Raw genomic sequence first — 12,594 nt, forward strand, 5'->3', positions numbered from 1 at the left:
CATGTATATATATATATTATTTTAAGTAGAAAAATTATTATAATTTCATTACGATAAAGATAATCAAAATCATAAATAAAAATAAATTTAAAGTAACTTAATAATATATCAGGTTATTGAGCTTCATAAAGAAATATAATAATACACTCAAAACTTTAAATCATGATACTGTAATCCAATACCGCCGAAAATCCATTTAAAAAATTATAATTATGGATTAAAAAAATGTCTTAATTGTATCTTAAATTAAGCATACCCTCATTTTACTGAAGTAATATTTGAGAAAATCTATTGCATGCGGATTGAATTCGCATTTCCTCTTATCATCTTCGAAGTACGCAAATGGATCTGGAAATATCTCTAAGAATTGTTTTACTTGGAAATCCGTAGTATACTGTTTTTGTTGTTGAGTAATCTTTTGTTTAGCCAGATATTGCGCTCGCGTTGGATAATTAGGATCTTCTAATTTTGACTGAACAAATTCTTTTATCCGTTCGGGATCACTATATATATCCTCAGCTACTTTTCTTAAATATACAGGATCTGCTTCAGGAAATATCATTAGCAAATCCGCATATTGTTCGTTCATATCATAAAATTTCGAAGTTGTTGCCTGTGGCTCTATTGGCTTCACTTGTTCAACCGATAAATTTTTTTGGTCACAGTTGAGTAGCATCTCGACTAAAGCAGCAGCTATTGTTACTTCATCTCTCGCATCATGTTTCATGTCATAGCATAATTTCTTAATAAAACTAGTTTTTACAGTTGGAAACATAGGTATTAATTTGGCAAATATTTTAGTAGCTTTCTCATTTGATTTTTCTTTTTCTTTTTGCTCAGCATTGTTTGTTACTTCTTCCATTTTGTCCATGTATGTATGTATTTTAATTTTTTTAATTCCTATTGCATCTTTTTTTTCCAGTTGCTCTACTTTACAATTCATTTTATCTGGATCGTACATTGGAATGAGTTTTGATGGAGTTAGTATCGGTAACAGTTGCTAAAAAGAAAATAGTTAATTAATGTTTATCTTTGTTCTTATCTCTATATCTTATCGTTAATATAATAAAACTGAAACTATAGAGAAAAGACTCCTATTATGAGACACGGAATTCATTTTGAGTAAATGCTAGCAATCTATAAGCAGAATTAAAAAAAATAATAGGTCATTTTGAAGGGAATTTAATAAGATTTAAGATAATGTGATGTAAAATTTAATTCCAACTTTTTTTTTGAAAATTAAAGAATGTAAAAAGTGAGCAAATCGCAAAATCAAAAAATTGTGGTCTTAATATGAGATGCCTCGAGAAATCGATAATAAAACGCAAAGTACATCAATATTGCAATAAAAGAACTGTATTTAATGTTTTTAAGATACAGCCAGTGTGCGCGCAAAAGGAGCATACGATGCATTGTACCTAGAACTCATCTTCGGATAGTTGGAATCAAGCATCACAGAAACAGGCTCGATGTTTATTCCGATTGTCTTTTTTATTATTGTATAGTTTAACATTTATACTTCAGCAACAATTTTCACTGATATAGAAGCATAGATTATTTCATATTGATATTTGTTTTGATATTTTTTTAAAGCAAGAAAGAGAGTTGTAGAACAATCTAGTGCAGGAACAGGCCAAAGTGAAACAAATATACGTTTATTTCACTTTAACTTATTGCACCATGTGCACCAGTTCAGAGTACAGCAATAAAAAACCTATAGTATATAGGTTATGACCAGGGAATGGAAAGTTACTTTTTAAAAGTAACAAGTTACAGTTACTCGTTACTTGAGAAAGTAACTTTTCGTTACTTTTCCGTTACTTTTTTAAAATCGACGACTGCCAATCACAGCGGATAAGCTTAGAGGTTTTCTAGTCTCAAGTGCTATGCATTGTAAAAAATTTTTGTGTAAAATTAAAACTATTATATAGTGAGTAATTTTAAGACCACTATAATAGTTATAAACGTCCACGCGTTTGTAAATTTGCAATATGGAAATAAAATAATTTCTTAGTTTATAACTAAACAGATTGCGGAAGTACAATTACAATGTGTAGTTACACATAAGTACAATTATATGTGCAGTTATAGAAACGATAATATGACAATACATGCACATTTCGCACTATATATTTGGACTGTTTTCTGTTCCTGCACTAGACTCTTCTAGAACTCTCTTTCTCGATTTCGACTTTCGATAAATATCAAATGTATATCTATCTCACTTTAAGTGTACACTTGTTTAACCACAGAAAACAGATCTATTATTATATACTTAATAGCAATACGCGAAAAATTACTGTTATATTACATAATATTACTAAAATTTGAATAATTACAAAAAATATTCAAAACATCCTACTATTTACGTAATTTTCCATATAAAATAACATCTTATTTTAGAAAAAAATCATGCAATTTCACAGAAATTATGTAATATTTACACAATAAAAGCAAATTTACATAATTTTTGTGGAATTACATAATTTCTGTAAAATTCTACGATTTTTTATATTTACAGGATTAATCATGTAATTTTTACATTTATTATATATGTAAATTTACGAAAATTTTACAGTGTGAGTGACTTGTGTCGTATCGTGTCCAATCATGCGCAGAGTAATGATAAAGATAACTGTAAAATTCGTTACTATTATAAAAAAAAAAATGTAACTTCGTTATCATTACAGTTACTAAAAAAAGTAACTTATAACTGTAACTTCGTTATAAGTAACGAGTTACTTCCATTCTCTGGTTATGACTGACAAATAACGATATGCATGGCGCACGCACAAGCTGGGGATCAACGAGTACACGAGCCACAGGACTCCCTGAGGACCAACCCTGAGGCATGCGTCTCGTATATAATCCGTTACTGATTACAAGCATGAAGGCTTATTCTTTTTAGCTGAATTTTTGCATCAGTTCATCTTTTTTTTCCTTTTCTCTTCAAGAGGAAAGAAAAAGAAGATAAACTGGCAATTTTTGACCTATGTCTTTCACTATATTTAAATATTATAAGACGAGATGAAATATGATGAAATAGGAAGTTTTTCTCTATATCTGTTCACTTAAAACAATGCTGGACACCTATCATGGAACAAATCGGAATGGATTCCGATCGAAATTATTCAATTATTCTCTAAATGTCAATTGTGTTTTCTAGGAAAAACGGAATAATTCCGATCGGAATTCATGTTTCATGATAGGTACCTTATTCAGGATTGGATACTTTTGGCTTGAAATTAAAATGTGTCAGTATTCATGCCTATTATCGTCCCTACTTCATTACTATTTTCATAGCGCTCGGTGCTTGGTCTTAGAGGTGACACTAGAAATCGTTAAAAAGTGACCTATGTCGTTCGTTAACTGTCGTTGTTTAAAAGTATTCTGTTACTAATATTATATATAATGTATATATAAAATTCATGTATAGTTAAATATATTATGAATAGTAGTATCTTATAATATTAGTAACAGAATTCTTTTAAACATATATATATAATGAATGACATAAATCAAAAACTTTTTCAGACTAATGTGATCCCTGAGACCGAGCATCGCATGCTACGATAAAACAGCAATGAATAGGATTGGTAAGAAATATGTTTTAAATATGCTTAATTAATGTTTTTAATATGTTTTAAATATGTTTTTTTTATAATACTGTTTAAAGCATGTTTAAAGCATTAAAAACATATTTAAGAAAAAACATAATAATTTACTCTTAAAAAAAAAAACATTAATCTTTGCCAAACCTGCAATAAAGTGACGAGCAGGAACGGTAACAGATACGAATACCGACTTATATAATATAATATTTTAATTTCAAATCAAAAGTACACAGTCCTGGACAACTCTGATTTAAAACATAAAGAAATATATTACAAGTTTGCAAGAGCTTATAAAACGGCCCTTTATAAAAGAAATTCACAAAAGCAAAAGTGAAAATTTAAATCTTTATATCTTTCTAATCATTATAATACCTGACTCTTGGTTTTTATAATTTTAAAATATAGAATTGGAAGAGATCGATTAATCTTTAGTACACACTTTAGTTTTTGGCATCCTTAATATACACGTTCGATCATTCATGTCTTGAATTAATTTTCATTACTTTTACAAATATATATAAATATGAGTTATTAAATGATTTTTACATATATTTTGACATCTTTAGAAAGTATTTGTGCAGTTATATATTCGTAACAAATTGTAGATAAATTGTTGTAACTAAATATAATTAATAATATAACGAAATGAGAAAAACGCATTTCATGTAAAAATGTAAACACTCTGAAACAAAAATGTTTAAAGGAAAAATATAGTTTAATATCTTAAAATTGATATTCCAAACTACAAAAAAAAAATAGTTCAAATGTCGACTGTCTAAAAAATTTAGTTATTGAGTATCCTGAAAATAATGTTTTTTAATATGCATGAATGGCTATACATTAAAGATATATTGCATTTACATTTTAAACAATCCATTTTATTATTTGCTATTGTGTTAAAAAAACTTATAATTTATTAAGAAAATGTTCTTTATAACATTACAGATAGGATAATATATAATATTATTGACATTTAGAACAAGGATATAAAAAATCGCGTTTATTAAGAGCTAATATGTTGTTTTAAGTTCTTTTTTTAATAATTCGTGAAATATTCCCGCAATACAATCGAGAATTAGTTAAAAATAAAGAAAAAAAATAAAAATTTTTAGTTACAAAAAATGTACACTCTGTACACTCTGTTTATTGGATCATTTATGACTCAGAAGTCATGAACTTCGAAGTTATGCCAATTAAAAAATACGCACGAATTGAGGCCAGTAATGTACGAAACTTGTTCTTTAGATACTAAACGTTTTTTAGGAATAGAAAAGAGACCGGTACTTGACCAGGTGCTCTAATATTTCAAAAAAGAAAAAAAAAAGAAATGCACAGGACACGAATGACCTAGAGTGTATTAAAGATTAGGATTAATATGTACGTGGAAAAATGTTTACAAAAATTTTTATGAAAATCAATGGTAAATACAATTACAGTCAACACCTTTCTGGTTTTCAGTCAGAGAGCTGAAAAGCTCAGGCTTTTTGAAGAATCTCCAGTTTTCTGGCAGAAGGAAAATGTTTCCACCTAATCGTTTTGATGACCTTTTTAAGAGCACTATAAAAAAGTAATAATTTGAAGCTAGAATCTTAGCCAGAAGAGCTATCGAGTTCCACCGGAACATTACTCAAATAATGATAATTGCGAAAACGATATATATAAAGATTAGATAAGAATGTATGAGAAAAAAATCACAACACAAGAAAGTAAACATTATCCTCATGGCTGAGCAGTATGTCTGAAAATGTAACAGCAAAGTATCTTACTATAACTGCATCTAAAATATTTTTTGAAAAAATTTCGATATATGTTCTCGTTTCTTGAAAATATAATGGAAATGAAATACACGCGCAATATATAGCCGGTTTCTAACATTAAATAAATTTAACCTATACAAAATGTATTGAGGGAGATGTTCTTTAAGTATTTTAAATGCAGTTACAGCAGGACACACGTTTTTACCTTTAAGCTTTTGTCGTTAACTTGAGTAGTCATATTGCTACTGCTTGCTTTTTGGAGACGTGAGGTACTTTGAGCAGGAGCTATTGAAGTCGATGCAGTATTTATTGTTGCAGGTGTTATTAATGTCTTTGTAGTAAGAACGTTAGCTACTTTAGTGCTATCTTTTTCTGTTGATACATATGGTTCTATTTGAGGTTCTATTTGTACCCGATTAATCGATTGACACATTGAGTGTGGTAGAGGTACAACATGCATATCAGATGCTTTTTTGTCATTTGATGACGTGCCTGGTAACGTAGAAGTCGGTGCAAATATACTTGAATTTAGATGAAACACATGAGCGATCTGTTCATTCTGCTTTATTACATGAGCGATCTGTTCATTCTGCTTTATTACATGAGCGATCTGTTCATTCTGCTTTATTACATGAGCGATCTGTTCATTCTGCTTTATTACATGAGCGATCTGTTCATTCTGCTTTATTACATGAGCGATCTGTTCATTCTGCTTTATTACATGAGCGATCTGTTCATTCTGCTTTATTACATGAGCGATCTGTTCATTCTGCTTTATTACATGAGCGATCTGTTCATTCTGCTTTATTACATGAGCGATCTGTTCATTCTGCTTTATTACATTAGGACAGGTAGTAAACCTTTCTCCTGGATATTGGCTTATGGATGAATTTAAATTTGGATGAAGAATTATTGGTTCATTTAGATTTGGATGAACAATTATTGGTTTATTCTGTTTCATTATATTAGTAGGTTCCTTTTTAGGTATAGAGCATATAGGTATAGAAACAGCTATTGGTGACATTGTAGATATTGTATTTTTAGTAAGAATTTTTAATTTTGGCGGTGATAAAACAGGAGTTGTCGGTTTATGAAATTTTTCACCTTTTGGTGTCGTGAAATTACTTTGAAGCGTTAACTTTGCCGGTGCCACAACTTTATGAACTTTATAAAGTTCTGAATGCCTATCAGATTCATATGTTTTTTTAACTTCCGAATTATCAATCGAATGCAATTCTTTGCTCTCTGTACCAACTTCTGATGACGTGAATATCTTTGAATTTGGAACAATGTTAATATTGCTAGTATTGCTACCATCTTTAACGGATGTAGTAGATTCATCCGATTTATGATTTAGCTTTGCTTTTTTCAAAGGTATTGTGCTTTGGTTGATATTATTCGTATTATTTGAAGCTGCTACTTCTGACATATTCTCTATCATTTCATCATTCTCACCTGTTGATGATACAAATGCTATATTTTCTGATTTTCTGTTATCAGCAATTATCTCGTTTTTCGCACACAACTGTTCTTTTTTTCCCAAAGCTGTATTTGTGTCTATCTGATCTTCTTGTAGAGAAATATGGGACTTCTTTTTATGTTCTATAAAATTTATTTCATCTGAACATTTTCGTCTCTTTAAATATTGTGGTAACGGTCTTTCTGTTGGTAATAAGTCCCACAGTGTAAGCTCAATACGATTTCTTGCAAATCGATTACTACTAAGCATTCTATAAATCAAATGGTAACTATATCTAGAAGAAGGTAGAAGAGCATGTATTAATTTTGCATCCTTTAGTAATTCATCCATATTGGACGAATTGTAGAAATCTTTCATCTCAAGGAATGTGTTTTCAGAATCTTTACTGCACCCTGGTCTTGACTTATTTAATCGTTTCCTCTTTACGAATAAAACATCATTATTATTTTCCTCAATATCTTCTTTAGGCCTATCTTGGATCTTATTGTTAACATCTGTAGCTTGTCTGCCACTGCCAGTAGTTAGAACATGAATTTCGTTTGTCAATGATGTATTATTATTATTACCATTCAGCTGAGAAGTAGAACATGAAGATATAGGTTCATCAATATTTGTTTTATTTACAGTATTGATAATTGAAATATCATCGTAAGAATCATTAGAATTCTCAAAAAAATTCTCAGAAGAATCAACAGAAGAATCGGTATCAGAATCAGATGAGACATCAATTACTTCAGCACTTGGGTGTTTCCTAGAAAAATCTAATGCTTTAGGTTGTTTAAAAACTTTCTTAGCACTATCTTGTATATCTGGTAGATTTTCCATGGAGGTAGATGGTTTTGGTGATAGTGGTAGATCTACACTTATGTCCATGGAAGTCGGCATTTCAAGTTGTTTATATATTTTATCAGCACTATGGCATTTACTGTAGTGCACTGACTGAATTTCCACAAGTGATTCTGGATCATTAGTATTACATATTTCTGACTGAATTTCCACAAGTGATTCTGGATCATTAGTATTACATATCTCTGACTGAATTTCCACAAATGTTTCTGGATCATTAGTATTACATATTTCTGATTTAATTTCTATGGTAGATACTGGATTATCGGCAGTATGACACATTTCCGATTGAATTTTCATGGTAGATGATGCTGGGTTACCAAACTCAGCATTTATACATTCTAAAAAATTTGACGTTCCAGATTGCTCAGAAATGTTATCAATACTAACAGATATCTTTGATTGAATTTCCGAGGTGGCTAGTTTTGAGTTATCAAATATTTCTGCTGAATTTATGCATTCCATAAGAGAATTCAGAGTTTTAAGTTGTTCAGAAACTTGATCAGCATTATGATCTATTTCCGACTGAATTTCCATGGTGGATGATCCTGGATTGTTAAACACTTTGGCATTTATATTCTCCACAAAAGGATGTGGCATTTCCGGTCGTTCAGAAACACAATCAGTACTATGATCCATCTCCGATGGAATTTCTTCTGTAGACGGTCCTGGATTGTTTCTAATATTCAAACAGTTTTGAATATTATTGTTTTCTTTATTCAAAATAATGTCTATCATGGAATGGAAGGTATCCATATCATATATCGCGTTTGTTAAAAAAGTCCGTTCTTCCATTGATAAACATTGTTGACTTTGAATCAGTAGGTTATGAAAAACATCTTTGTTCATAACTTTGCACAATTCTGTAAGATTGAAGAACAAACATTATAAAATTGTTGTGCAAATAATATTTTTAGAAAATATCCTTCAAATTATAGAGAATAAGTATATACCTAGTAATAAATAAGAGTAGTGTTAAAATCAAACTTTGCGAATATGTACGACAAAGCTAACGAGACGAAAATTGACAAAAAGATGATGAGATAATGTGAAGGTTATTTAATAGTTTGTTGACGTTTTGTTTGCGACTGCAATAGATTTAAAGCACCTCAACACTTCAACTGCACAAACCACTAACTTCAGGAGCAACAAATGGACCGACGAAACTACTTAAGTATGTGCATACATATACCTTTCGAATTATTAAGAGATAATTGTCTAGTTTATATGTGCACTTGATAGATGTGCACACGTACTAACTAGTAACTTTCTATTAAATTATTTTAATTTCAGTGATGTATTCAAAGAATGATATACTAAATTGGTACAATATGCATCAAAATAATTAATTAAATACACATATCGTATATATGTTTATACGTATCGCTGAAATTAAGATTATTCAATAGAAAGTTACTAGTTAGTACCCGTATCAAGTGCACGATGTAAACTACTAGACAATAGAGATATCCTCTCCTAGACTGCGTTCGAAAATATCATCCGGGTGTGCCCGTGTATCTTATGCTTATTTAACATTGGTCTAATTTCCACCGAAGATTTAGTTCGGATCAGAATGTAAGAATCAACCAACTACAGTCGAGCATTCCCCTGTCGTTCGATTGTAACAAGGGAATACTCGACTGTAGTTGGTTCTTATGTTCTGATCCGGTTTAAACCCTCAGTGGAAATCAGGCCATTGGCTGTGTTCAGCGAACTCAACAGTTGAGTGAGCGCTCGCTGCTATTAATAATATTCTTCATGATTTAAAATGCTAATTGGATAATCTAAAAGAATACACCAATAACAGCGAGCGCTTATTTAACTGTTGAGTCCGCTGAACGCAGTCATTGTGTGAATAATAAGGATAAAATGATATTCGGATGATATTTCCGAACGTAGCCTTCGAGCATTCCTCTGTTGTTCGACTGTAAAGCCTATTCTACAATAGTCGTAAATGTAGTTGTAAGTGGTTGTAGTTGTAAGAATTGACCAATCAAGTCGAATATAAGGAGAATATTTGACTGTGATTGGTCAATTCTTACAACTACAATCACGTTCAGTCGTTTTACAAACGCGACAATTTTGTTTCTTATGTCCCATGCAGCGAATCCTGCGTAAAGGGGGAAGCCTTTTGCATAATGCATAACACATAAGACATAAGAAATCCAATCAATTAAAGTTCTTTATTTCATAGTAAAGAAGAAAATAAAGCACTTTGATTGGTACATTTTCTTATGCATTATCTTAGTATCTCTATTTATACAGATTTCTTCGTGTGATTTCATCCTAAATCAGATGGTGCGGAAAACGATTGCGGAATAAAGAATACATTATAGAAGCAACTAATCAGCGCTATTCTGCATTTGATACTGCGGAATAGCGAGTGCGTCATTGTCTTGTGATAAATTGCGTCATATTGTAAGAGGTTAAAATAATCTGATGCTGATTGATATGATGAAATTGCGTAATGTCGAGACGAATGAAACAAAATGACAAAATCTGAGTGCATAAATATAAATACCAAGATCAAAAAAACAATGATGCCTTACATGCGATTTCAATGTGCCTTTTTCCGCACTTTTCCATCAAGTTTTATGTGCTATGTTCATACGATGCGAAAAAATGGTGTAGCATGCATTAAAGCAATTAAACAAATTGTTATGGGATTGTAAATATTAATTGTAAAACATTAAATATACTACAACAGTGATAATTGTTTTTACAATTTAATTATATTTAATTAAATTATATTTCATTTTAATAAGCAAATTATTAACATAAAGTTAGTAGTGTTTAAATTATATTCAACCTGGATGCGTCTTTGACGCACCATGTGAACATAGCACGCAAAACTTGCGTAATAGAAAAGTGCAGAATAGCGCTGATTGGTTGCTTCAATAACGCATTCTCTATTCCGCAGTTCTATTCCGCATCGTGTAATTTCATCACCGTATGATCATCTTTAAGCTGGTTCTACATTAGTTGCAAGCCGATCGCAAATTTGTTGCGACAGCCAATCTATAGCCTCGTCTACAATAGTCGCACAGGTTGTGTCGCATGTCGCGAGTAGTAGCATCGCAGGAAAATTTGTCGCATGCAAGAGTGTCGCTAAATGAGCGTCTACAATAGTCACAACGATTGTTTACACGCAATTCGACAACAAATTCTAAACGTCAACTTTCTGTATTGTGATTGGCTGAGCTCATGCGACACACCTATCGCAATCGCAGAAAGTTGAAGTTAGCTCCGTACGACAAGAGGCAATATACTTAACCAATACCCTGTATATATAGCTCAAAATTAGAAAAAAATCTGTGAAATTCGAAACGCGTATAATATAATAATTATTTTACATTAAAATATAATTTTTCCGCGCGGCGGAAATTGTCGCACTAACCAATAATTCTATGTTCTTAAGTCAGCCTCACTATGCAAAACTTCTAAAAATGTATTATTACTTCCGCCGCGCGGTAAAAGTTGGAGTTCAACTTCTTTTTGTGTGCGGTGAAAATTATGTATCTATTACTTTCGAGTAAGCGAGATGTTGATTGGCTACGCCAACTTCCATCGCGTGGCAAACGTTTCCGCGTTCCGTGTGCAGGAGTCATTATCGCTGCGACAAGCGACACCATGAAATTGTACCTTTAGGTTGGCGCAGGTGCCGCAGGCACGAAATGGAATGGGAAAGTAACGCGCGCGCTGATTGGTCGAACGCGCGGAGGGGATAGTGGCTCTCCTCGCGATAGGTTATAAAGACGCAAGCGGAATTCTCCAATCAGTGTTTGTGATTTGAGGAGTGTTCTAGAACGTAGAACTCGTAGAGATGCTGGAGAGAACGCGAGCCTGATTTCCGATTGCGGAGTGACTGTTATTTGTGTGATTGAACCAGATTGGATCAAGCTGGAACGAGGAAGCGGAGAAGGAAACTAACGCAACGGCCACGACGACAAAGAAGAAAGAAAAGTATTGAGAGCACGCGGAGTGCAAGCATACGGATACGGTGCTTCCCGAGACACGTAGCGTAGCGGTGCGTTGTACATACATACACGTCCCTCAGACGGATCTCGCCCGCGGCGAGAGGACTTGAGTTCCTGAGAGTTTTGGCGTGGAGACGTGCGGGAAACGCAACGGCGAGACAAACTCGGCCAGGGTAATCCAATTCGATCTGGCAGTGCCGTAAAGAAGAGCTGCGAGAAGACAAATAAACAACGGCCCGAAGTCCGCCATTTTGGATAGAGAGGAGTCGTTATTGTCGTGCTGGGGAGCGAGCGGAACGTACCGCTTTTCTGTTTCCGCATCAGAGAGTAGGCCGCGTGAGGTGAAGGCGGAAGTAGGAGGAAGAAGGATACTGAGCTAAGGTGGCTAACGGTCACCGGATGTGGTCGAATTTGCGGGGAACGCGCACTGGGAGGACCGCGAGAGAAGAGGAACTTGAGGCGAGGTAGCATCGCGCTAACAGGTCCCCGGGGTGCCCCACCGCACTTATCCCACCGCGTCGTCACCGTCGTCGTCCCCACCACCGCTCTGCCCTGGATACTGTGATTATTGCGCAGTTGGAAAAATTACTGAGCAGGGACGCGGGACGTCGTCCACGAGAGGCAACTCGTGAGCGTTTACCGGTAAGAAAGACGCCTTTTTATTTGTTTTTTTTTTTTTTTCGAATTTTTGTTTAGACGGTCCGAGATCGTTTGACAATGTGCGTTTATTTTCTTACGGAAAAGCGCATATCCTGTACCAGACACTGGGAAGATAAAATGCTTTCAAGGATTGGGAGAGTCGATTGGGCGAAACAAAGAACAAAGACAAAGTAATTGCGAGAACTTGTGAATCCTTTATCAAATTAATATATATATATATATATATATATATATATATATATATATTTTATATATATTTT

General features: G+C 33.0%; 2 protein-coding genes across 3 annotated transcripts in view; one reads left to right on the plus strand and one right to left on the minus strand.

The window, feature by feature from the left end:
- The window catches only part of LOC108746365, an 11,109-nt gene extending 2,241 nt beyond the window's left edge, over positions 1-8,868 (minus strand). For both annotated transcript variants that reach the window (XM_018483095.1, XM_018483094.1), the window contains exons 1-3: positions 8,651-8,868; positions 5,577-8,560; positions 257-1,000 (exon numbers count right to left, since the gene is read on the minus strand). In XM_018483095.1, the coding sequence (XP_018338597.1) occupies positions 257-1,000; positions 5,577-8,546 (3,714 nt within the window). In that variant the 5' untranslated portion in view covers positions 8,547-8,560; positions 8,651-8,868. The remainder of the gene's footprint in view (positions 1-256; positions 1,001-5,576; positions 8,561-8,650) is intronic.
- Positions 8,869-12,240: 3,372 nt separating this feature from the next.
- LOC108746366 (proline-rich nuclear receptor coactivator 2-like) overlaps positions 12,241-12,594 on the plus strand; it is a 4,515-nt gene continuing 4,161 nt past the window's right edge. The window contains exon 1 of the mRNA XM_018483097.1: positions 12,241-12,316. The gene's annotated coding sequence lies outside the window, so the exon portion shown is untranslated. The remainder of the gene's footprint in view (positions 12,317-12,594) is intronic.

This window comes from Trachymyrmex septentrionalis, unplaced genomic scaffold, assembly GCF_001594115.1.
Source record: "Trachymyrmex septentrionalis isolate Tsep2-gDNA-1 unplaced genomic scaffold, Tsep1.0 scaffold168, whole genome shotgun sequence".
NCBI lineage: Eukaryota > Metazoa > Arthropoda > Insecta > Hymenoptera > Formicidae > Trachymyrmex > Trachymyrmex septentrionalis.